At 41.7% G+C, this 24847-nt stretch overlaps 1 protein-coding gene across 4 annotated transcripts; it reads right to left on the bottom strand.

Moving 5' to 3' along the window:
- Positions 1-6194: 6194 nt before the first annotated feature.
- Positions 6195-23160, bottom strand: macroh2a1 (macroH2A.1 histone). Of its 4 annotated transcripts, XM_076102344.1 has the most exons (10): positions 22896-23160; positions 21391-21591; positions 20709-20815; positions 19792-19983; positions 19342-19449; positions 15946-16045; positions 14453-14464; positions 12642-12731; positions 9944-10118; positions 6195-7778 (listed from the first exon to the last, which is right to left on the bottom strand). In XM_076102344.1, the coding sequence occupies exons 2-10, from the start codon at positions 21560-21562 to the stop codon at positions 7613-7615; spliced, it is 1122 nt and encodes a 373-aa protein (XP_075958459.1). In that variant the 5' UTR covers positions 21563-21591; positions 22896-23160; the 3' UTR covers positions 6195-7612. The 4 variants fall into 4 exon arrangements, with proteins under 4 accessions (XP_075958459.1, XP_075958457.1, XP_075958456.1 ...); XM_076102342.1 differs by lacking the exon at positions 15946-16045 and having other exon boundaries at positions 6198-7778; positions 14453-14543; positions 21391-21589; positions 22892-23160; XM_076102341.1 differs by lacking the exon at positions 15946-16045 and having other exon boundaries at positions 6198-7778; positions 14453-14543.
- Positions 23161-24847: the final 1687 nt, after the last annotated feature.

Below are 24847 nucleotides of genomic sequence, written 5' to 3'. Positions count from 1 at the left end.
ATTTGAATGATAAATGTGGGAAAAACAAAAAAAATGCCGGTGTGCTAATGATGCCATTATCAACTCTGTCATTCCCTTTTGTCAAACAAGATGAAGGTTTAGTACTTTGACTGTCTTGCATATTAGCATCGTGTCGTGATCTTCTGAAAAGTAAGAAGTTAACTAAACCTTTTCCTGAATCAAGAGTCTCTCAGAAATCACATTCTTTCTGCTTCGGTCTCGGGGCTTCGACAGCGGCATTACGCAGCTTTGTTACATGTACAGAACAACAGGGATGTGCTCTTGTTTCATCATCCCTCAAAACCCCGACGCTGTTCTGCCACTCAGAGATAGAGGCGAGACACAGATCAGTAGTCTAAACACATATTACAGGCTTGTCATCGCCCCTCGGCCATAAGACCGGTGGCTCTCCTAAAGCCCCTCGCACTGCGATGGGGCATTGAGGATCATGGCTGAATATATTCTGGATCTCAGACTCTTGAGCCACAGCGTGACACATCTTCATCCCTATCCTGTCTTATTTTCATACACCTCTTCTTCTTCTCCGGTGCCTCGCGGTGACTGACAGCTGCAGCGAGGCTTCATTATGGTCGCACGAAAGCCATGTTTTAAATCATATTCACCATTTTCCTCGGCAGGGCAGGGGAGGTGGCTGTTGAAGAAGGGGAAGGGGCTGGGTGGGGGGATTGGAAGAGGAGAACAGGAAGGGAGGGAAAAGCTCCCCAGATGAAAATCCTAAATCAGTATGCCCTGCTGCTGCAGCTGAGGCCTAGGCGGGGATTGCATTTAATTTATTCTCCTAAGCCTGGGATTCAGGCCATCAAAAGGAACCAAACTATCAGGTTTCCTGCACTAAATGGCCCAACAGTGTGATGTGACCAGCCCGGGATCCGACTTAACCCTTTCGAGGTGGCGGGCGAGCATCAGAGGCAGTTGCCTCCGTGTCCGGACCAATTTATCTCCTGACACTCTGCAGTCTGCCGGCACAGAGACACTCGGGCTCAGTTTGGACTCGTGTGGACTCAAGGTGACACAGTGGGGACAGGTGCCACTCCCCTCCCAGTGTTTGGTAGATTTGGATATCCCTTGTTTAGCCTTGTTTAATGGTTGTGGATCATGGGATTAAGGGACACGGGCTCATGGTAAAGGCCAGAGTACAGTCTAGCTTCCTTTTTAGTAACCTGTTGAAATGCCAGCGCAGCCTCTCTTGTAAAGTATGTTCACATGATGATTCTGGAGCACGTTCTTTACGTCCAGTGGCAACATTCAGTGCCAGTGCAAGTGGAAGTAGTGTACTCTTTATGTAGTGAGGCAAAAAGCTAAGGTCACTCACGTAGTGAGTCCTCTATGTAGCGACGTGGAAAGAAACGGCATGGAGGAAATAACTGTTCAATAAACTAATTAAAGTTAGGGATAAGAAAAGGAAACGCACAATAAGAAAGCAATGCAGAGCAGAATTATACGTCAGCTGAATGTAAAATCAGTGATGATTTTTTATTTTTTTATTCTGCTGTTTTTTTATTATTCGTATTGTTATTTGTTTTTTGTTTCGTTTTGCTGTCTGACAGGCCTGTCTTTTGTATCTGTCTGTGTTGGTGTGTTTGGATGAATACAAATTTAAATGAAAAAAAATAAATATGAAAAGCAGCTTTAAAAAGACGGCTTTATAGCAGCTGTGGATTTATTAGAATAATATCATTAACATCTGACTTTTTCAACGGAGCCCTGCCGACTTTAAACCAGAAGAGCAAAGTCAGTAATCACAGACAGAAATCGCTCATGTGTGAATCAAATTTGCTTAAACTTTGGTGAAAGAAGAGTTAGTTTTAAACGCCTTTTAACCGGTTGCCATTGGGAGTTAAAGAACATAATTGAAAGTTTCAAAATCAACCTTCTGTGTTGCGATACGGGTGCAAAATAAAGAAGGAAAAGCGATTGCGGGCCAAGAACTGCCACCGCATTCCCATTTTAAAGATTCTGATAAATAAAAGATTCGATGAGTGATGAGCTTTTTGATTACGGAACAGTTTCAGTATGTATTCATCCCTACATGTGGAACCTTTCTTATGTTAGAAAACTGCTTCAAATCCGGTCCTGAGGAGAGGAGACTTTTCTTATATAGCCGAGGTAAAGTGCTGCAGCTTTAGTTTTGATTGAGATTTACCCATGATGCCGTGTTGGCAGTCAGCTGAGGACAAGAGGAGAGAGAAATATGTGAGAGGGCCAGTCGTTTTGGGAGTTCTTGCTCAATTTAAACATTTGACACAATCTGAAGTGTCTTCATCTGGTCAAACCTTGACTGTAAATTACACATTCTAGTTGCGCGGATCCAATTTGAGCCCGGATTCCACGGTTCTTCAGAATAACCCATGGAGGTCACATGAGTTCACATCCAATATTTATTTTTTTTTGCTCATGTGAAAATCCATCTTGAGTTCTTGGAAATTATCGAGTTTCTGGTTGTGACTTTGTCCTCGACCACATGAAACCCGGCTCTGACCAAAAACAACTCGAGGCTACCGTTTAACCGTCGCTGAGAAGCACAGAACGCCAACCACGCTCACAAATATACTTCACAGAGGCTTTATTTCCTGCTCCACTTGAAAACCAGTTTCGCCGCAGAGGGGTTTAGGAAGTTTTTATTAACGTATTCTGACATAAGTAGTCGTTTGGTGCACCGGTTTCCCAAAGTGAGGTCCAGGGACCATCAGGGGTCACTGTGGAGGTTAGAGGAGACATACGCTGCGTCCCAATTCCACACAACGCACTGATTCAAAGCAGGTTTCTGTTGATTTCCACAATTATCCCACACACAATGCAACGCACAAAGGGAAATGAGGAGCGACTCACAGCTGGAAAACATTAAATTAATTAAACTGTGGATGGTGGTGAAACAGCGCCAGGAAGATCTTGTAAAACAAGAAAGTGAACTTCATTTGCCAAAGTCACAGTAATGTATTAGGACAGTAAGTGGAGAATGAGGACTCTGTACAAACACTTGATACCTGGATTATCGCTACACTCAGCTGTGTAGTGTGTTCATAGGTATATAAGAAGCGGATATAGTCACCGTGATGTCACCCATTGGTTTGAAGCCTCGAGTTCGCCATTTTGGAACGTCCCTATCACGTTTTTTTTCCAACGACGGAGTTAAGTACAACCGAATGCTGAAAAATACATTGTTAGACAACCAAAACGGTTACGATTAACTTCCATTAACTGAAAACACACATTGTGAAAGAGTTAAAGTTGTAACACGAAAACACAGACAACTCCCAGACCGGAAAACGCTGTTAGCAGCCTGTCAATCACCGTGTAGCCGCGCCCTAAAGCATCCCCTGCTTTATGGTCTATTTGACTCTAAATGGACCATAATTTACTAAATGAACATCATTCTGTATTGAAGAAGACTTGAAACTAGAGATTGAGACAATAAACTCATGTTTACAATGTTTACTGAGGTAATAAATCAAGAGAGAAGTAGAGTCATTTTCTCATAGACTTCTATACAATCAGCACCACTTTGTCATGCTCACAATAACTAACAGCTTAAAATCAAAACATATTACTAAACACAGTTGAATAATATAAATCTATCTGCAATATCACACAATACATGAGGTCAGTGCATGGCCACTTAATGGTCACTCTATGACTTTTTGATACCAGCTCTCCCAAAATACTATAAGTGATAAAGTTTAAAAAATAACATAAAGGCTTGTCGGCCTTTTCTTCGACCCGCATAATCTACAACGAGCTGAACGGCAAAACTTTGGCTGGAAGAGTGAATGTCCAAAATCAGTAGCAGTTGCAAGCAGACTGTTGTTGTTACCAGGCTCCAGTCAGGACTCGTGGTCATAAAGGACATAATATTACTTTCTTCTTATGAACACAGTGAAAAGCTGGGCAGATCCCTGATGACCAGCTCCTTACCCCTCGTCTCCTCTCGTCCTTGATCTTCCCCCGCTGTTTGCTTTACTTTATTTTCTGTTTTTACTCCCCCCTCCCCCTGTAATTTTTTCGTGCAAAGAATAAAATTTCATCCGCGCAGGCTCTGGGAAAGGCGGCCCTCAGATTGGCCCTTGCCCGTACAGATGCTTTGAATTTACAGGGCTTTTCTGCCTGCGAGGAGAAGCAGGCAGGGATGGAGGGATGGAGGGATGGAGGGATGGACAGGGGGGGGGGGGGGGATGGGGGGGTTGAGGGTGGGGGTGAAACCTGCCTGTATTTCCTGGGGATTATTCTTCAGATGGGCTCCCTCAGAGGAGGTCTCAGGTCCCGGCCTCCCTGGATGGCTGGGAAACTGACCCCCATCTGACTCCCTGGGCTTCTTTGTGCCCTGCCAGCTAGTAGCCTTCGAGGATGGGACCGAGACCTGGACTCTGTCCCACAACCAGGCCGGCTCGCCGCTGCCTGCATGGCGTACTGAAACGACCACGTTTCCACCTTTTTTTAAAGTGTAACTCCAGTGATTTGGAATCTGGGAACGTGGCAGCATCACTAGAAGAAGTCCAACACGGTCAGAAACACAAGCAGACGATCAGACAAAACGTTGTGGGTTAGCCAAACTTATTGCAAGAGAAAATGAAAGACCTCGTCCAGTAATCGTCTGACTTTGTTGTAACGTCATCGAGTTCACAGAACTCTGCAACAACTTTGATGAGTTCAATGTTATCATAACCCAAAGATAAGGACCAAAACTATGAAGTTAAACCCAAGCTAAATGAACCAGAATGAAAGAACTGTGATGAGCCTCAAAGGGCCAATCAGTAATCTAAATGTAAACTAAAGGGCAGCTGAACACTGAAATGCTGTTTTGGATTCAAAGGTTTAATACTGTCACTTATATTAGACCACAACATCTCAGGTATTCATATTTTTTAGCTGTCTGATGTTTGTTTGCCTCAGTAACGTGTAAACTCGGTCACCAAACACGCTGATAATTTCATCTGATTAGGAAATGACTCGGACGTAAACAGTGCCGTCTTACCGAGGCTTGATGGTCTTTTGTGACAAAGAGTCTACTGTATATGATGAACAGTTTACACGACTTTATTAGCAGCAAATTTTTCTTAGTTGCACAAACTGACATTTTTTGAAATGGCAGAAGCCATAACTCTTTCCTCAAACATTCCACACACCATAACAAAACAGGTTATTTGAGAAAGGCTTCCAAAAATAACAAATGTTTTGCTGATTTTTTTGGAAAAAGACACAGCACTACTTTTCAACGTTGAGGCCACTAAAACTACTTGATTAAAGGGTCTAAAATCAATATTAACATCATTTTCAGGCAGTATTTTTCAGCTAAAAAGCCCTGATAAACCCGCTGTGTGCTACTGGGAGATAGCTGGTGAACATAGTGGAGCATTTAGCAGCTAAAGGAAAGGAATTTCCCTCAGGAGTTGGTGGAGACCAAAAACGGAGCTAAAAGGAGAGTCCATATTGGATTTACATTCGCCAGGTCACTAGAACGACAACTCCCCCCCCCCCCCCCCCCAAACAATAATGTAAGAGGGAAATTAATGCAAGCTTCTCTTCTTCTTCTGCAGTTCACTAACACACAGGTACCACGAAATTGTTCGCCATTTACTAAGAGAGAAAATGTGCTCTTACAGCCAGCTATACAGTAATCTTTTCTTTGTTTGAACCAACAACCCGCTGACTTTCACAAGGTGTTGGACCGGTGGCGAAATTTAGTATTTCTGTTTCATTGTTGTCTGAAGTCCATTAATAAGACGCGACGTGCTGAGACACCTGGCGGTTGCTTTCTTGTGTTCCATCTTTGTGCCGTTGAAAATGGGACGAGGTGTGGGGAGGTTGTATGTAACCGATTACAGGCCAGAAAATGGTGTCAGAAACGTCAACGCCATACTCTTCCCAAATAGTGTGGAACATATACGTTACGCTCCCTCTCTGCTATATTCTTGTCTTAAACCAATCCTAAAATTGTGACCCTATGACCCGATCAGAGTTGATGTCTCCCGCTCTCAGAAACACTCACGTGCCTGTTGAGCTGGAGATCCTGAGGCTTTTGAATGTGCCTCTCAGTCAAATTAAATAAATACAGCATGTCATCCTTCTGCCATTTGTTCAGCAACCTTTCAAGTTACGCTCACTTTAATACACTGGCGATGGATTTATGAGTACATTGAAATGCACACATTTTAAACTGTACACTCTCATGCACACACTTCTCTACAGTTCCTAGCAGCACCCTTACAGACGGCAAAAACACAAAATTATCTCATAATCTCAAGCGGGACAAATGTATGTTTTTAAAGGTATTTTATTACCGGAGTGTGTACAGACCTTTTGTAGAATCAATTGTAGCAATTATTTAGAAAGCATTTAACTTTTTTTTCTTTTTTTTTCCATAAGAAAGTTAGGCTTTTGAAAAGTCCAAATGCAGCAGGGCAGTCGGGTTCTTCATATATACGTCCGTCAATCCCAATTCAAATCAAAACAGCGTCTGTGTGGAGAGACCTGCTGCTGCACAGAAAATGGCTGAGATGAGAAATTCCAATTCTTGATTACAGGGCGCCATCTAGTGGCGGCTGAATGACAAAGCAAACCAAAAAGCAACAGCAGAGAGCTTCTATTTCCACCAAGAGTGAGGACATTTGTTTCATGGCTTAACAAAGACAAAACACACAAAAAAACCAACTCTCTCACTAGTTCTTTCTCTCTCTTCCAAACCACCTGTGCCTTTCGGAATCAATTAAAATTATAAAATTTAAAAAAAAAAACAATGTTACAGTCCAATATTCTTCTATAATAATTCACAAATACTCCGTCTATATAAACATTGATAGGAACACACAATGTAAACCATTCGTGCACTGCAAAAACCTTCATTTCTACCATTTTATGTCATAAATGAATTTATGTTTTACTGTAAATGACAACCAACAGGTGTTCGGTTTACAGTATGAACTGATGACCCTGGTACCAGGATGATTATTATATCATAGAGGAATCAGTTGACTTGTTCTTCTCTAACTGAATACATTTTGAGGAATTAAAGGTCTCTGCAGCACACAAGGAAACTCGTTTTTTTGCCTGTGTAAAGGAAGGTAAACACAGAAATTTGCAACACACAACACAAAAACTCATTCCATCGTTCTGTTAAACGTCTCCTGAAGACCAAAGCAGAGAAAACTAAACTTTACCTTTTCATTTCACAGTACTGTCAACAACAGAGAGAATTTAAATCAAAAACCACACTCAATTAAGTGTTTTATGTTTTTGAGATGAAAATAAAGAGAATAGCCGTTTTTACTGCCATTACATGCATTAACCCGTATTCTTCAGACTTCTCTGGAAGCCTGGTAATTGAGGTGCAGCTCTCTCTCATAACATCGTTTACCGTATATATATATATATATATATATATATATATATACCATAAAGAATAAATCTTAAAGTGAGTCCTTTCACTTGTTGAATCCGTTTTGTAGGGCACTGCTTGTATTAAAAGACCGTAGAATGAGCAGTGCACTTTTACATTTAAACGCCAGAGGTGACAAGTAAATGAGAAATTAAAAACAATATAGGAAAAAATACAAACGAAAATACAAATAAAATTGGGAGGCGAATACTCCGAACTCTTTTAGCTCGTCTCCAGCTTGGCCATTTCCTGCACGTAGATGCCGATGCTCTCGCTGTCAAACAGCACGAAGTAGACGGTCTTGATGGTGGAAGACATGGTGGCCACAAAGTAGGTGGAGATGGCCTTAAGGATCAGCTGGGCCGCCGTCTGCTTCGGGAAACCGTTCCTGAAAGAAAAGAACACGCACGCGCGCGCGCACACACTACTTTTTCATCAATTAATACAAGAGGTGACACATCTGAAGTCCCTTGTATTAAGAAAGTGCTTTCATAAAATCTGAGTATAACCGTTTTTATTATAAAAGCTACATCTTTTCATTACCAGTACCTGCGTGAGCCATTTTAGTACATAAACATTCCATAAACAAAACATAAATCCTCCTCCAGTGCATTGCAGGTGTCCTATAATCTACAAATATCAGGTTTTCACACAGCAGCTCTGAGACGAGGCACATCCTGAATGCTTTTGGCATTTAAAGCTGCATGAATTAGCTTAGCAGCTTGCAGACTTTATCTATTCTGTTACTTATTCTTACTCATAGCTCTTCTACTCTTACTTGGTTTAAGTCACTGAATCTCCTGACAGGGTTAACAACTGCATGCGTAGTTATTTACCGAAGAGCAACAGACATAATACGTAATTTAAAATCACTTGAATGCATTTGTTTTAGTAGCCTAAAGAGTTTGAGACCTCTTGCTAGCATCAGGATTCAGTCGCTCTAATGTTCAAATTTAAGATACTGTGTGGGCAAAACAAAGTGTGCTCTTGAAGGTGCGTGTCGTGGAACATCACAGCTCCATGAGATGTACAAAAATAATAGTTCCTACCCTGTTGCAGCACGCCGGTACATGTGCATAGAGAAAGCTTTTTTGTGATCAGTTACTGAAAGATATTTAAGTGTATCGTCTATAAGCACATAGACACCTAGGAGTCTTCCCTTTATCTCTGTCCTTAAACAGTTTTTAAGCTGTAAACTAACTGAAACACATCAATACTGGTGTTAATATTGATATTTCTTTCAAAATGTATTGAAAAAGAAAATCTGCATTTCAAACGCCATCTAATGGGTCCGCAAGACAAATGTTAGGGTCCGCCAGATTATTAATGAAATGCTTCGACTTTAAAATATTGAACTTATTACTGTGTGTCACACCCAATATGTTTGTTTTAGAGATACACTTTTTAACGATGCAGCACAATTTTATAATTTTTTAGCTAACTGTTTCGCAGACACTCTCCACTGACGGAGTGCCACAGAATCACAGCGCTAGATTAAAAGTCAGGATCACTAAAGTCACAGTAATCCACCCTGAGGGGAACATGTATGGCTGTACAACATGTCATGGCAATTCATCCAATAGTTGTTGAGATATTTAAAGTCTGAACCAAAGTGATGGAGCAACTCGAGGAACGCCGCTACAGTGTTTTTATTTACGCCAAACAAATCATCGGTTTAGTTTTTGAGGCTTTTCTCTAAATGTTTGTGGAAATCTCGCCGGATCAAAGTGGAGGTGTTTACCAGGGAACCAAGGTCAACTCCCGTTTTGACCGACGCAAAGAGGATTGAGAAAAACGTACGAGTGGGCAGAGACGCATGCTGAGCGGGAGGATTTTACTGCTGACGATGCAAGTATGCCACTCAAGATGTTATTAAGACGTGTGAGAAGGCTTTTCTGCCAAGTGGAGTATGGATCACCTTTGTTCGGGTGAACTCGGATACAGTTTCCTGGTCTGGAACCAGGTTTGCGAAAAATGTTTATGTAACCACACTTTTTTTGCCAAACCAACTCTTTATTTTTGTCCGTTGAACTAAAGCCAGACTGAAAACACGCTCAAGCTAATGTTGTTAACCCTCTGAACCCCGAAACCCGCTGGAGGGACGGAAAAGCATGTTTGCTTTAAACCATCGCCAAAACTACACCGTTCATCAGAGCCAGAAGCTGTAAAAAGGTTCATAATCATCAGATTTTCACCATTCCGACGGTCCTTGAACACATCATGTGTGTCTAACGCTTCTGTCAGAAAACGCAACCGAAACTAAGCTTAAAATTGGGATTTCATCAAAAACATTATATTCTACTTGTCTCATTTTAAATTTAGCCTCAAACAAACCGTTTACTCTAAACAGATCCTGTAAAAAACATTCAACTCTGCGCAACATTGGTAACACTTGTGGCAACTTGGAAAAAAACGTTTTATTTACAGATTCCCTTGTTTGCTCATTTTTGTAAAGAAAATTATCAAAGAAATTCTATTTGCGTTTTTGTATTTTTCAGGATTTATGGTAACTGTAACAGTTTTCTCTACTTCTGTCTGTGCGTGTTTTCTTACCTCCCGCTACCGATGGAGGGGAAAGCCACAGACTTGAGTTTCTTCTCATCCGCCAGAGCCAGGCAGTTCTTCACCGTCTTGTCCAGCATCTCCTCACACTTGTCGGAGCCCCAGCCTGGACTGTTACAGTGGATGACGTACTTGGCAGGCAGGCCGAAGCCGGCGGTCAACACGGCTGAGGGACGGAGAGAAGAGAGGATGGCGAGCGGTTAGTGAGGTGGGAAGAGGAGAGGAAACAAGGAGGGGGGACAGAGCAGTAAGGGAACTTTCTTCAGGTAGAAACGTTTGGTGAGAAGTCAGGATGGTTTAAGTGCTAGGCTTCCTAGTGGGAGTAAAATATGTCTCTGTTGCACTGTTTGCACATTCCTTAGTAATCAGAATACTTAAGAGATCTATGAGGGGTGCAATTTGGGCTGTCCATTAAATCAACTCGTCGATTAGTCAACAAACAAAAAACTTCTTTAGTCAAGGACAGCTTTAAGTTTCATGTAGTCCAAAGTGATATCTTCAAATTGCTTGTTTGAAATATTCTTAAACATCACTTACAAAAAGAGACAAGACACCGGATGATATTCATCTGTGAGGCCAACAACTTCCAGCAAATGTTTTATCTATTACTATTCTAAATAAATGAACAACAGTTGCCCCCTGCTCTATTTAGTGGGATCAGCACCTTAAACATGCTTCTTTTCTGAGACACCACGTCATATTTTGCTAAATTTGTGCTAGTTTTGTTCAGCCAGACAGCGAGTGAACTTCTTCACCTCTGACATGCTGCTGGATTTTCTCACGTCGCGTCCATTTCAGCTTCATTTACCAGTCAAAACCCTGGAGGCCTGAGACGCTAAAAGAACACGTTTGCTTCGTGGAAAATGTGTGCAGCAAATCTCCAAGAGCTTAAAATGGTTCGGCCAGGGTCTCACAGTGAGGTGGGCCTGGGAAAAAAAATAATAAAAATCACTTCTCCAGACAGTTGAAGAGGAGCAAAGGAGAGAAGAAGAAGAAGACCGAGAGGAAGAAGTTAAACCAGCAGCTAAAGACAGAGTAACTCAGCCAAAAGCTTCGAACTCTGTGAAGTGAGAAAGCCTCCAGTCAGATTTTATTAGCCCACAGCGAACGCGTCACTGGACCGGAGTCAAAGCTGAGGACGAGCTCATTTCCAGATGGCACACAAAGAGGATGGAGAGACTTCACACGGCAGAGCGAGCGCCAGTCACACTGCATGTGTGATCTGGTCGAGAGGTAAAGTGTGCGGATGATGATGATGACGAAGTTTTTTTCCTGCAAATTTCAACAATTTCAAAAAAGGTTACGGAACTTCCAAGCGTTATTCTATGTTTTTCTTATTGTCCATATATTACAATATGACAAAAGAAATAGGGAGGATTGCTCGCAAAATCCAGATGAGCAAATACTTTTCACGAGCATCGTAAACATGCTGAAGCACTTGTTTGACGGCGGTTCTGAACCAGGTCTGGTCGGGATGACCGATCCAGATCCCCAGAATCCCTGACAGGCTCCGCTGGCTCGGTGTTCAGTCACCTGGTAATCTATTCATGAGCTCCACACAAACACGTTAGAGAGAGCAGCGGTGAAGCTGGGGAGCGTTTGAAAAAGTGAGCGTGAGCAATGAACAACGAGAGAGACAGATGGAGAAGGAATGAGAGAGGGACAGAAAGAGAAAGTGGAGAAAAGATGAACTGAAGGATAAAATAATCTGACGGCTCAAACAATACGACTCTCTAAAGGCCGATGCCTGCAGTTTGAGACTCAAGCCGCCAAGGACGGATATTATGGCCAATAATAAATGTCAATGATGACAAAATAACCACCGGTTCTCTAAAAAGCTCAAAGACAATGGAAATTCAAGCAAAATGTAGCCTTTAAGAGAAGTGTGTGTGTGTGTGTGTGTGTGTGTGTGTGTGTATATATGTATAGAGATTTACGGGATCACATCGCTGTCATAAGAGCTGGCTGGTGCTCGAGTAGATCGATATCAACATAATATCCGATGAAAAGTCAGTGTCACCCAAAGCAGAAGGATAACAGAAGAAGACGTTATTGCAGCGTTGCTCTTTGTGGAGGACACTCCAGTTCACCGTCGTTACGCGTTTCTCACACGGATACAGATGTTTAACTATTTGTGACAAAGCAGAGGCGTCTTTAAGCAGAACTCTGAATTCCTCTTCTTACCTTCCGAGCTCGTTAGAAAACATAATTAACTAGAAAACATGCACTCGGTAGAGTTCAGACCTCCATCAGGTAGGTCTGCAACGACCGCTGACGTATAGTGTGATTGAATGAATACAATCGCAGGCAATCGGCTCAGAGATGTCGTATAAGACACGTCGTGCAATCTTGTAGTGGCTAAATCTTAGTCGACCATCTGTTACTGACAGCATGAAGTCAAAAACCAGTCACGAACCTATCATTATTAGATTAATTAAGATGTAGGGCTCTTGTTGAATTGACAAAAGCCAGAACTACATAAACAATAATAATTTAAACTAACAACGGCAGAGCCGGACTTGAAAGAGTCTGAATAGGAACTTGTCAAAATGTTCATGTTCCTCAGGCATCAATGACAAATTCTGCTTTTCGTATAAAAAAATGAAGACAAATCTTTTTTGTCCACACAATAAGCAGCATTCACTGGTAAATCTGGTAAATCCAGACATCGTCTGGCCTGTGCACTTACCGCCAGCCACCTCCAGAGGGCCGTTTTTCTTCTTCAGCTCAGACAGCGCTTCGGTGAACTCCTTCCCTCCCTTCTTCTCCAGAGCAGAGCCTGTCGGTGGAGGAGAGGATTGGAGTGATTACACACCTCATATACTGCTGACGGACAGGAAGAGGAGAGGCGATGTCATGCAGACAGACAAGCAGGCAAACATGGAGACGGACAGACAGACATGGAGACAACGATGCTGTCAATCATTGTTACCTGGCTTCTCTCTCTGAGCTCATGCCGCACACAGAGTTTCTGTTTCTTCATTTGTGAGACGTAGAACATGTCTCACGAAGGAAGTAACAGAGATTCAGGGCTGCTGTTTTCCAAATGACTCACTCAGAGTCGGTTAAACTAATGTGTTAAAGCCGGAGGTCCTTAATTACTTCCCTCTGTCCTCACATACCGGCTTATTTGCAGTGGACCTGAGGGCATTCTCTTTCACTCCCAAATTAAAGTGAAGAGTCGGTTTTAAAAAAGCTCGTTATATATGAAAATGTAAAAGCTCCTGTAACTTGTCTGAATACATGTTTAAAGTTAAACTTCTTATTTTGATGGGTAAAGGACGTCATTCCACACTGATCTCTATCAGACTTACTCAGCGCTAAACAGAGAAGCCACAAAGGAAACCAGAGAGCAGAGAGCTGATTAAAGTCTACCCGAGCCAGAGAAATTAATGTTCTGGCTGCAATATCAATAAAATACAGGCAGGAGAGACAAATACAATCAGGTTAATATCAGCCCTTTAAAGAAAGGTTTGTGATAAAAAGATGAAATTATTAAAACAGCCAATACGAGCAAGCAGATCCATAAATATATATATAAATATATATATATATTTATTTATATCATCCGTGGCCTCATTAGTGGTTTAACAGTTAAGACATTCAATCACTCATTAATTGACAAGTGATCGACGCTCAGGAGAATCTGAATCTCCAGGAAATTAACGTCTCAATCAAACACTTGGTGGATTCTCTCTCTAACCAGCAGTCGAGGGGAACAGGAAATGAAGCGAGCCCCAGATCGCCCACATTTCAGTCAAGTGGAACAAAAGCGGCAACAAACAAGCAGCAGCAGCAGCAGCAGCAGCAGTATGCTTTCAGAGTTTCAGAGATACATTTGTGTAAAAATACGAAGCTGGTGTTTCTGCCTCAGTCCAGACCCTGGTTTTCATGCAGAAACTCTTCATTTTCGGTGCATAAAAAAAACAAAAAAAACGCAGGAATTTCTTACAAACTGAGAAAACAGAGTCGGCTGCCAACCAGCAGTCTTTTTTTGTTTCATTGCACTAAGCTGCCAAATTCAAATTATCCTTTTTTATTGAAGACATAGCGTGGGACTGCAACGCCGTTTGGCAGCTGGAGTTTCCTCGCATACATAAAATAGTCCCTGCTCGCACACTTCAAGACTGTGTTCGCTCATGAAAGAGAAATAGTTCTTTCAGTAAATGCTTCACATATAAACTACAGTGAAGCATTTACAGGAAGAACAGCAGGGAGTTGTGTTAAAAATGTATTCTTACTAAATAACTACAACGCAGGATAAAAACTGCTGCTGCTGTGATGTTTGTCCACAGACTGCAGTGCAGACTATCTGGAATATGCAGAGACAGAGAGAGAGACAGAGAGACAGAGAGAGAGAGAGAGAGAGAGAGACAGAGAGAGAGAGAGAGAGAGAGAGACAGAGAGACAGAGAGACAGAGAGAGAGAGAGAGAGAGAGAGACAGAGACAGAGAGAGAGAGAGAGCAGACGGGCCTCTGTGGGTTGGATGGTTCCTTTACCTACTTCACCACCTGTATAGAGGGAGGAGTTGGTCGGGTGAACGACAGCTTCGCTATCCACGATGGAAAGGTCGGCTTGGACAACTTTCAACTACAGACGACAACAACAACAACAGGCAAACAACATGGTGGTAAAAACAGTGTGTGTGAGAGAGATCAGGAGCAATAATGTGGGTAAAAAAAATAGAACAAAAAAGGATGAAAGAGAAGAACAGGAAGAAAAGATGTGAGGGCGCTCCTTATTGGCATCACGGGAAACAAGGAGGCAAGTGAGGACACGGTGGGTCACATTATGTAATCAGGAAGCAGGACGGCACCCGTGGCCAGATTTACTGTCACAGAATTACAGATTGCATGTTAGAGTGCATTTTTTAAATATTCAAATTTTAATTTTTTTGTAGTTTTTAAAATTGGGGACATTAAGAAAGCGACCATCTGACTGATTGTGTCGTCCAGATTTCTTGGCTCATATAAAATGAGCAGATAACTCTATGATCAAACTCCAGGCTATCGACCTCACAGTCTGGCTGCAGAGAGCAGCTAACAAGGGTTCATGTCGTGCTTTTCTTCTGTAAACTGGTGCTCTAATTCATAACCATTGTCGAGGATTTACAGTGATTATAAAGATGTTTTTAAAAAGGTCTGACAGCCATCTGAAAGGAGGACAACCTGGAATGAACCTCAACACATTTACACGATAGGAAGAGCAAGCAGGATCACTGCTCTGAGGCGCTTTGATCAAAATCCTTGAATGCCTCTGCAGAAATTCTCGACTTGCTGCTGGGATTTGTATTTCAATGTAATCATTTTCTATTGCCAGAGACAATCCGTCTTTCTCTTCGTTCACACTATAATAAAGAAGGTGTTTTATTTACTCAACAAGCTTTTCCAGGTCAGCAGACGTCAAAGGCTGATCGCATAGCGCACGTCCTTCTTTTGCAACCAGCGTTTCTTTTATTAATTTTGAACGGCTGCATCTTTCATCAGGGTTTTACTGTAATCTTTGAGTCATTTCACAATCAGAATCCACTTTAGTCGCCAAGTATGCGTCTACGAACAAGGGAATTTGACTGAGGTTGTTGTTGCTCTTAATGTACTTACAATGAAATGGACATATTTCATGTTCCGAAGTGTCCAAACTAATTGTATTTCCTGCTGCAAGAGGACGCTGATCTCCAAAGATTAATATGTTTGAGATAAACTTATTATTCTGGGTTTGCAAAGAGCTCAGCACACTTATAGAAAGTGAAGAGAAAAATGCAGAGATGGAACCAATAACACTCGATTTTCACCTGGATTTTTGTAATATTTCTTTTTTCCATCAGATCGTCAATTGATTTTAAACCAAAAACAAATATCCAAGCCACACATATTGTAGATTTAATCAATATCTCTCTTCTAAATGAATCATTTAGGAGCCGTTATCGAGCTTTTGAACATTCAAGGATTTTAAATCTCAAAACTGGGACCAGAGAGGATGGGGGGGGGCTCACCTAGATCATCTTTAAGTTCAAGTTCAGCATTGGTGGGGCTGATGACCCCCTCCACGTCAAAGCCAGCCAAGTTACTGACCTCGCTGTGGATGAGGTTGAGCTGCGGAGGGGGGGGGGGGGGGGGGGGGGGGGGGGGGGAGGGTAAGCAGGGGGGGGGAGGCATGCCGAGGAGGAGGGAGAGCAGGAAGGAAGAGGGGAGGAAGCAAAGCAATTAAAACCAGATTCACACCACTGCTTAAAAAAGGGATACCTTGACTTTCTGATGACATATCGGCACTACAGCTGAAAGCACACAGTGAGTGAATGCTAGATGCATTTGTGTGCAGTGACGTGTACAATTGAATGTCTAAATGTCGACTGACAGCCTACAATCTTTGTACAAGAGTACACAAGCAACTAAACTCACTGCTACAAAAGTTATACTGCTACTGCTTTATCAGCGCTTTCATTTTGTACGTTTTCAAAGCAAATTGTGGCAACTACACAAGGTCAACATAGGACAGCAGGCCTGCAGGTGCATTGATTGGTGAATGCTAAATTATTTAAAATGTCGATGGAAAGAGCCTGAATAATTAGGACCGCACAGACAAATGGCTTCAAGCAGGAGGGACATGAGTCACAAGCTGAAACTAAGCAACAGAAACATGTTGGAGAAGCAGCAGACAGTTTGACTTGTCATAGTAAGAAAAGCACAGGTGTTACTAACATTAACAATGGTTCTGTTCTATTCATACCTGTGCTTTTCCTTCAGTGACATGTCAAAAATGGATCTAATCTTACGCAGCTGTGTTTGCAGTTATTTGAGAGCGTAACGAGTGTTTGTCGTTTTTCAGCTACGTATTAAATGTCTTGCAACGTCCCTTTAGTCCTGCTGTTCCTATTGAATGTCAGTTTATATTCCATCTACTCAAGACAAATCCAAATATATATCTTTTATATCTTTTATTTAGTTTGAAGCCAGCAATTTTACCAAGACCGAGGGGAGTATTCTAAAACGACAAAGTTGAAATGTCAAAGTATCCTTCTAGATGTTAAGAATATTTCACATCCTGTTAGTAGAGTCGAAGATTCATTAGTTATCTGTTGCACAAACACCATATTTCACCCAAATCATCCCAAAACAAAGCATTGACAACAGACCAGTGATTTTAAAAGAGTGTGACTGAGATTGAACACTTTGGCAGGAGAAGTGCAGCTGTGGTAATTGAGGCTATAAAACAGAAGAAGAGACTCGCTTTTCTCTTCATGGGTTCATTATCTTAATCAGTGGACGTTGCTTTGATTTTCATCCACTGATTTCCAAACAGCGGCCGCAAACTGTTTGTGTAAGCTACACAATCAAGCACTGAGCCATTTTACTAATGCAGAAAGTATGACTGCACACAAATACTTGTGACTGAGTGTGTCGTAGTCGATTGTTACAGTCGAGCAGTGTGATTTCACATTAAAAAGGGGAAGATTTGCAGATTTTCAACCTTATCTTTATCTTTCCGAGTTAAGTATAGAGTGTGAAAAACAGCCTGCAGTTGTTACTTATGTCTCGGATATTCAGCCGTATTAATCATCATTCTGCTGGAATGAATGTTAGCGTGGGTAGTTTGTGTTGGATGCTGTTGCAGAGGACAACCCCCGAGAGAGAGCGAGCGGTGTGTTACTGTGCTTGACTTCCTCACTGGGACTCAGGTTCTGCTGGAGACCTTCTGAGGGACCTTCTTTTTTTTTTGTCATTGTTGTTTTTTTGTTATTTAATGGTCTGCCTCTGAGGAAGGAGCGAGGGCCGCTAACGAGCCACTGCAGCGGGGCAAAACAGCGTGTAGAGCCAGCATATTTTCACAACCAAGGAATCTGTGTTTATCTTTTAAAAACTAACTGTGACAGCAGGTCAGCGGTGTTGAATCATACATCATTAGCATATGCACAGTAGACCAAAGCATGCAGTGAAATTAGCAGCATTTAAAAGTCACAACTGAGCTGAAATGTTGAGCTCTGGAAGTAAATTTACCACTTTTAAGACTATGCACAGGAGCCAAAATCATAATAAATTAGCAATTATTATTCATCTACTACAGGGAATCAGTGACACTTCTTGCATCATTCATTCTTTTACATGTTACCCCCCCCTCCCCCTTATGTCTTTCAAACTCAGATCTATTTTTATGAGCTTCAGGTCTTGATGATCTTGACACTTAAAAAAAAAAAAGGCAAATTTACTTCCATGTTGCAGTTCAAAAGAAGAAGGAACAAAGGTTAAAAAGAGGTTTGTGTGCTCAGCAGAACCGAAGCGAGGGGAGCCTCCAGATCTGGCGGATCTGAGATGCAGTAGACAAACACGGCATTCGTGGTTGCTACTACAGTTAAAGCCACGATATGAAGTCTGGTGAATCAAAGCAGACCCGTTAGGAAGTACAGCGGGATGGAAACTTCCATTACAAAATATCACAAACAGGTTTCTTTCTATGAGACAGAACAGATAATTCATTACAACATTATCACCTCTTAAATCTGGTTCAGTTATGATAGAAATGTCGATGACAGATCTAACAGTTTGTAGTCTTTAAGTATTTTTGATTAAAAACCCTGTGGCTGAGAAACATACAAAACATATCTTTGGTTTTACAGTTTTATCATCCGATTGATCTCGTTGCTTATCAAGAATGACATATCACGTTTACTCTAAAACACAGATAGGATCCCGGGACTGAAACAGGTATTAGAAGGTGTCTTATTCCTTTGACTTCTGAAATATTACACTTTTAATTTGTATGGTACGGCATTATAGAAAAAAAAGAGAGTCCTTGTATGTGTACACAGTATGTATCTATGAACGTCTTACTTCATGTTTCTGTAAGTTATCAAACACGTGTCTAGAACTCTGACTTATTTATCAGCCTTATTTTAGCCTGGCATGAGTTAGGTATCTGTTCTTTCCAAACTTAAATAATTCAATAGTACGACGGCATATTAAGGCCATTGTAGGTCAAAAAAAAACAACAGAAAACAGTAATCTTTAGGATTTATCTGAAAGAAAATGTCTAACAGGAATAACATGAGGATACAGTACAATTCATACTGTTATCAGTATTATGTTCAAAAAATAACTCGGAGAGAACTTGAAAGAAAACGTGTATAGGAATCTTTCAGGGCCTTCGCCTCGCTCAGAGGCCGTCCTGAGCACATGAACACAACTTCAGGATAAATAACTGCATTTGTGACTTTAATCTAACAATTTTATAACTTCATAATCTCGAAGAATATCCACGTTTGTTCTTGTAAATGTACAATTTTAAACTCGAAAATTCTTCGGGGTTTTTCTTGGGAATCAACACAGACTCACCTGTGGTTGATAATATATTTAGCGCAGACATGTCTGTCTATTTCTACAGAGAGAGAACTGACCTTCTGACCCAGGAAGAGGCTCTTGGTGGAGAGTACGGTGAAGCTGTCGACTGGAGATCCCTCTGTGGTGCTGTCCGCCGACGCCGCCTTGCTCACCTCGCCCTGCTTCTGTTAACACAGAATGCATGTCGACGCTATCAGACCCTCTGTAGGACAGAGTATTGTTGTCTCTTGGTACCCTCTGTGGGGAGGTTAAGAGGTCAGGACCAGCTACAGTATCAATGCTGAAGCTAGTTAGTTAGATTTCGGGTATTATTTCAACTTTTCCCTGCCTGTTACAGATAGAAAACCTTACCGTTAAGTGGTTCAACTGAATGGTTCTGGTGCTGCTGAGCGGCCAAACAAATACTTAACTTTCTCCATTCTTTCTTCCAATTTCAACTTCCCACATTGGACCACAGATATACCGAGTGTAGATCCCCAATCACCACTGTTCAAACAGAAGAGTACCTTAGCCTTCGCTCCCCTCTTTTTCCGACTCATTTTCTTGCTCGCCGATTTCTTGACCGGCTTGGGTTTTTTCTCGGGGGCGGGTGACATGGGCATCTCCAGCTTTCCCTTTATTCCTCTCTTCTTAGCCAGCAGCTCCGGATGGATGTTGGGCAAGACTCCACCCGCTGCGATGGTCACACCTTTCAGCAACTGAGACAAGAAGACAAGGTCAGTGCCTGGAGGGTAAGAAATAAATCAAAAGAAAATTGGTGCACGCATTGGACAAAAGGCAAATAAAGAACTTTTAATCCTCTGAGCAGTTTTGTTGCGATTTTGTTCTCTGTGGCTTTGATTTTCACTACAATGTATAAATCCTGCACCTCCATGGAAACAGCACAACCATGGCTAGAAGCAGAGAGAACTCAAAAATATCTTTTGTGCAGAATAATACAGTTACAATGTCATAAATCATTTTATTTTTTTTTTAAAGTGCAAATTGAATTTCTGTGATAATTTATTTAACACAAATTGGAAAACACTGGAATCAATATATTCAACATGTTTTCAAGTGTGTTCAAGTGTTACCGGTGTAGGCATTTTTACAACCTCTCCTGTCCTCTCCTCAATGCACTTTGATCAGCAGCCTGCAGTTTTTGATGAAATATAAAAATGTTAAGCTTCGTTTGGCTGCTTTTTGTGACACATGACGTGTTCAAGGACCGTCTGAAAGATGAAAATCTGACGATAATGACGGTTTGTACAGCCTATGGCTATGTGAAACGGTGTAGTTTTGGCAATTGTTTGATACAAACATGCTTTTCAATCCTACCGAAGGTTTTTTCGGGTTCAGAGGGTGAAATAGGTGTGACATATCATCACGTTTACATACTAAATGCAACATGAAATGGTTTTATAGATACGTGCAGGGCTCTGACCTGGTTCAGCTCCTCATCGTTGGCGATGGCCAGCAGGATGTGTCGTGGTGTGATGCGACCCTTCTTGTTGTCTCTGGCTGCATTACCTGCCAACTCCAAGATCTCAGCTGCATAGGTGAAAAACAAAAAATATCATCAATAAACATCATCGAGCACCCGAGGTTTAGGAAAACAGTTCACGCCTGTGAATGCTGAGGTGAACTCAATAATAGACTTCCACGTGGTCCCTTTTACATAATTCCAGCAGATCAGTGGATCTCTGAAAACACGTACGTCTTTATAATGCTTCATCTCGTCCTCGTATCTCTGGCGTTTTAGTGGGAAAAGTTCCTCAGGTGTCTCTTTTGGTTGCATTACTTTCTGTCCGGCATCACTTTATATTCTAAAACTATTACAGTTGGGTCAAAATAAATCATTACAAGACTGCGGATCAGCTGTTGTTGTTGTTGTAGTAGGTGACAGCCTGATGAACATCTGTGATAAGAAGAAATGTGTGCGTTTCTTTAAATATTTTGTCAGAATCAGAAACTGTTTATTGCCAAGCACGTTGCTTTGTGATTGGTGCGGGATAATAAACATGGTGCAACAGTAAAAGACATCATTTAAAACTACAAAATATGAAAATGCACGATAAAAACAAATATATGATCTCGTCATTCTCTCGCCATCGGAGGAATCTCACCGGTGAGGTACTCGAGGACAGCAGCCAGGTACACGGGCGCTCCCACCCCGATGCGATATTTGGGCAGGTCCCTCTTGATGTAGCGCAGCATGCGTCCTACGGGGAAGATGACCCCGGCCTTGGAGGACCGGGACGTCTTGGTCAACTTCTTCTTTGCTCCTCGGCTCGACATCTTGCTGAGACCGCTGCCTGTGTCAGACTCTGCAGGGGAAACACCGAGACCATCACCCATTAACAAAAATCTGAACCAGGCTGACTTCCTTTACGGTGAGTAGATGAATACGCAGAGATATTGAGTGCAACTGGTGTGACATCTTTCTAAAATGCACTCGATATCCATTCGGACACTGAAAACATACTAAAATTGTACTTTCTGTCTTTGCTGAATGAAAACACAGATGGGTAACACTTGTCAGTATCACACTCATGGACGGATTCTGTTTTCTAAATTACTTTAACAACTAAATAAATGCAATTCCTTTTTTGAAGGTTTGTTTCCCTTTTCACCCCACAGCGTTAAACAGAAAAACAAAAGCTGATACAATCCTGAATAGTTTTTACATCCCAACACCCAGCTCTTACCACATACAATATCACATAATATTGTTGTTATTATGCCTAATATCGATTACCCAAGATCCCCGTCACACCACAGAGCCTGTTAAATGTCACAGATAGCAATGCTGCTGGGTACGGATATCATTGTATTGATAACAAGCCATTAGCACCCTGGTATCACCGCAATGGTCAGTTATTAAATGCACATTTGCATATTCATATGCTATGATGTATTGATGGTGATATTCAAGTAAAACGCTATATTTTCCCCAAATAATGTTATGGAAAAGTAAAACCGCCTGTGATGGAAAATATATATATTTAATTGTACCAGATGCAGACATCAATTAGCTGTCTTGATACTGATTATTAATTAGCACCACAAAAGGCCCGGCTGTTTCCTTGATCACGCTGTAATGGTTGAATTTCACACGATACATAGTGTCAAAACATAAACCACCAATCACGTTATGGACCAGCAGATAGTAAGAAGATAAATAATAAGATACAGAATCTGCGGCATTTCTCCACTCCGAACAGGTGTAGGTGAGTTTAAACCGTCTCTCTGGGCATTTCTCTCTCTCCGCTGGACACCGATTTCCGCATGTCAACAGCTCAACGGACGTCTCGCACATGTACATTTATTCTATCAAGACTTAAGCGACAACACTAGCGGTGAAGATATCCAGCTGTCAAGACAAGCTGAGGGCATTTTTATCCTGTTTTTCAAGTCTCTCGAGTGGATATAAACCCCGGCTGAGCGGCGGCAGCTGCCCGCTCCTCCTTCCCCCTCCCTCCCCGGCTGTCAGCTCCAGCAAGTCCTCGGCCTCCATGTCCGTAAAAACACACACACATAAATGACAACGTTGACGGCTCGGACGAGAATAAGCGACCGCGCCCGACACGACGCAACGGTGTGCAAAGCCCGGTTTTTTATGGTTACTTACAAAAAAAAAAACACAGCGGGGAAGGGGGGGGGAAAAGAGGAAGAAAAATGTCTCCGGTTCTCCGGGAACAAGCCTGGGCAGTGTCCTCGACTCCCACAATCCACAGCGAGTTTAAATATCGGATGGGAAAGCCAGCGCTGCCCGCGGAGCGAGCAAACGTTGCTGAATCCGAAATCTGCTGCTCGAGATGATCTTTTAACCCCTTCACACCTTCCACTCTGTGCAGAGGGGAAAGAATAAACCACGTGCTTATAAGCTGGAAATGCTGACGGTTTTTCCCGAGCAGATCGATGATAACGCTCACATTTAAAGGGGCCAAGTGTGTACGATTTGGTGGCATCTAGAGGTGCGTTGCAGATTTATATAGAGAGTCTATAATTGCGACCAACTAAATATCCTTCTGCTCACACCCTCCCTCTCTAAGCATGTTGGAGAAGTACGGTGGCCTTCAGGTATCGGTAATTATCTTAAGGATTTGAATACAACTCTTATCAATACTCTGCTACATGACTAAATAATTGCTTTTAAAAACACATATAGAATTTCTAAAACAACAGGATTAGAATTCATATTTAAAATATATACATATTGTTTATAGAGCAGCAACAGTTATGTTTACAACAACAAAGTCACAATATAAAGTAATTAATATCTCACTGGAAACAAATGTAAAATGTTAATAAAATGAATAACAAGTCAAGTTTATAAAGGATGAAGAACACGGACATCTGTCACTATCAGTCATTCCTTTCGTCCACCTGTCTGCTTTGGCCTATCGTGAGTGCTGTGCTTGTGTAAACATAGCGGTGGTGGCCGATTGAATTGGGTTTCACTTTTGTTTACATGTTCACAGGTGTATTGATAAAGTATTGGCTTTTTACCAGCCAATATTTTATTGCAAGTACAGTCATAAGCGTAGTTGCCTTAATATGGGGTTTAGGAATGCATCCCTACCTTCAGATAATGTAAAACTTGTGTGCAATGGAAGACGACCCGCTCGCTATGTACATATAAATTGCTTTGTCTAAGCTAACGAAAACACTACAATTATTAGTTTCAGGTGATTATACACAGATTAAAACATAGTTATGAATGTTATACTCCATTGCTGTCAATTAATCACCCCAAATGTTACACTCTGTTCCCTTAAGAATCTACAGGAGCAGTGTTTTGAGCTAAATGCTAACATTAGCTCGCTTACATGCTCACAATGACAATGCAGACGCCATAATATTTAGCCTACAGAGTTCACTGTCGTAGTTTAGCATGTTAGCAATTGCTAGTTAGCACATGAGTACAAAGTACAGCAGAGGCTGATGGGATAGTTTTGCAGGCCTAAATCAAATGAACAATTTAAATTTGACATGATATTGGGATCTCAAAAGTCACAAGGGTTCATCCTCTGGGCACCATGAATATCTTTTGACAAAATGATGTAACGAAACATAATAAAGACGGCTCGAGAAAAAGGTGTGCAGCCCCTATCATGAAACAGGTACAACCTTTGAATCCTACTAAACTGGTTTTTAAAAGAAGCACAAACAGGTCTAATCAGCTTGTAAGCTTGCTGACATATGGCGTTGCGTGTTAAGCAAATATTATAAACTTTTGTCACTTGCGTCACCAAATGGTGGTCAGGTGACCAAACACTCACACGCACATAGGCTAATTTAAATAAAATGAGCTCTCTGACCCGTGATTAAAGACATTCTCAAACTAATTTCTTCAAATCAACTCGATCTGAGGTGCCCCTCTTCGTATTTTTGGCACTGACGTATTACATTCTCTTCTGACTCCTCTGTTTGCCAAGAGTCACAAGATGGATGCTCGTTAAAGCAAAGGCGTTACTTTTAGAACAAACAATGTGTCTTTTCTATTCAAGGGTGACAGTGAGATGTGACAGTTGGCTAACATGCACAACACCAGGAGCCCTGAAACTGAAGCAGCCGAAT

The sequence above is a fragment of the Anarhichas minor genome, unplaced genomic scaffold (assembly GCF_050575085.1).
Source record: "Anarhichas minor isolate MPS153535 unplaced genomic scaffold, ASM5057508v1 ptg000027l, whole genome shotgun sequence".
NCBI classification, from domain to species: domain Eukaryota; kingdom Metazoa; phylum Chordata; class Actinopteri; order Perciformes; family Anarhichadidae; genus Anarhichas; species Anarhichas minor.
This window is presented reverse-complemented; position numbering and strand designations above follow the sequence as displayed.

Excerpts from the sequence above, each read along its gene's own strand:
- macroh2a1 (XM_076102344.1), bottom strand. The coding sequence starts at position 21,562 with ATGTCGAGCCGAGGAGCAAAGAAGAAGTTGACCAAGACGTCCCGGTCC. Across the intron at positions 19,450-19,791 it reads AGAGGGGAGCGAAGGCTAAG|AAGCAGGGCGAGGTGAGCAA; the intron begins GTACTCTTCTGT and ends CTGTGTTAACAG. Across the intron at positions 10,119-12,641 it reads CCCTCTGGAGGTGGCTGGCG|CCGTGTTGACCGCCGGCTTC; the intron begins GTAAGTGCACAG and ends TCCGTCCCTCAG.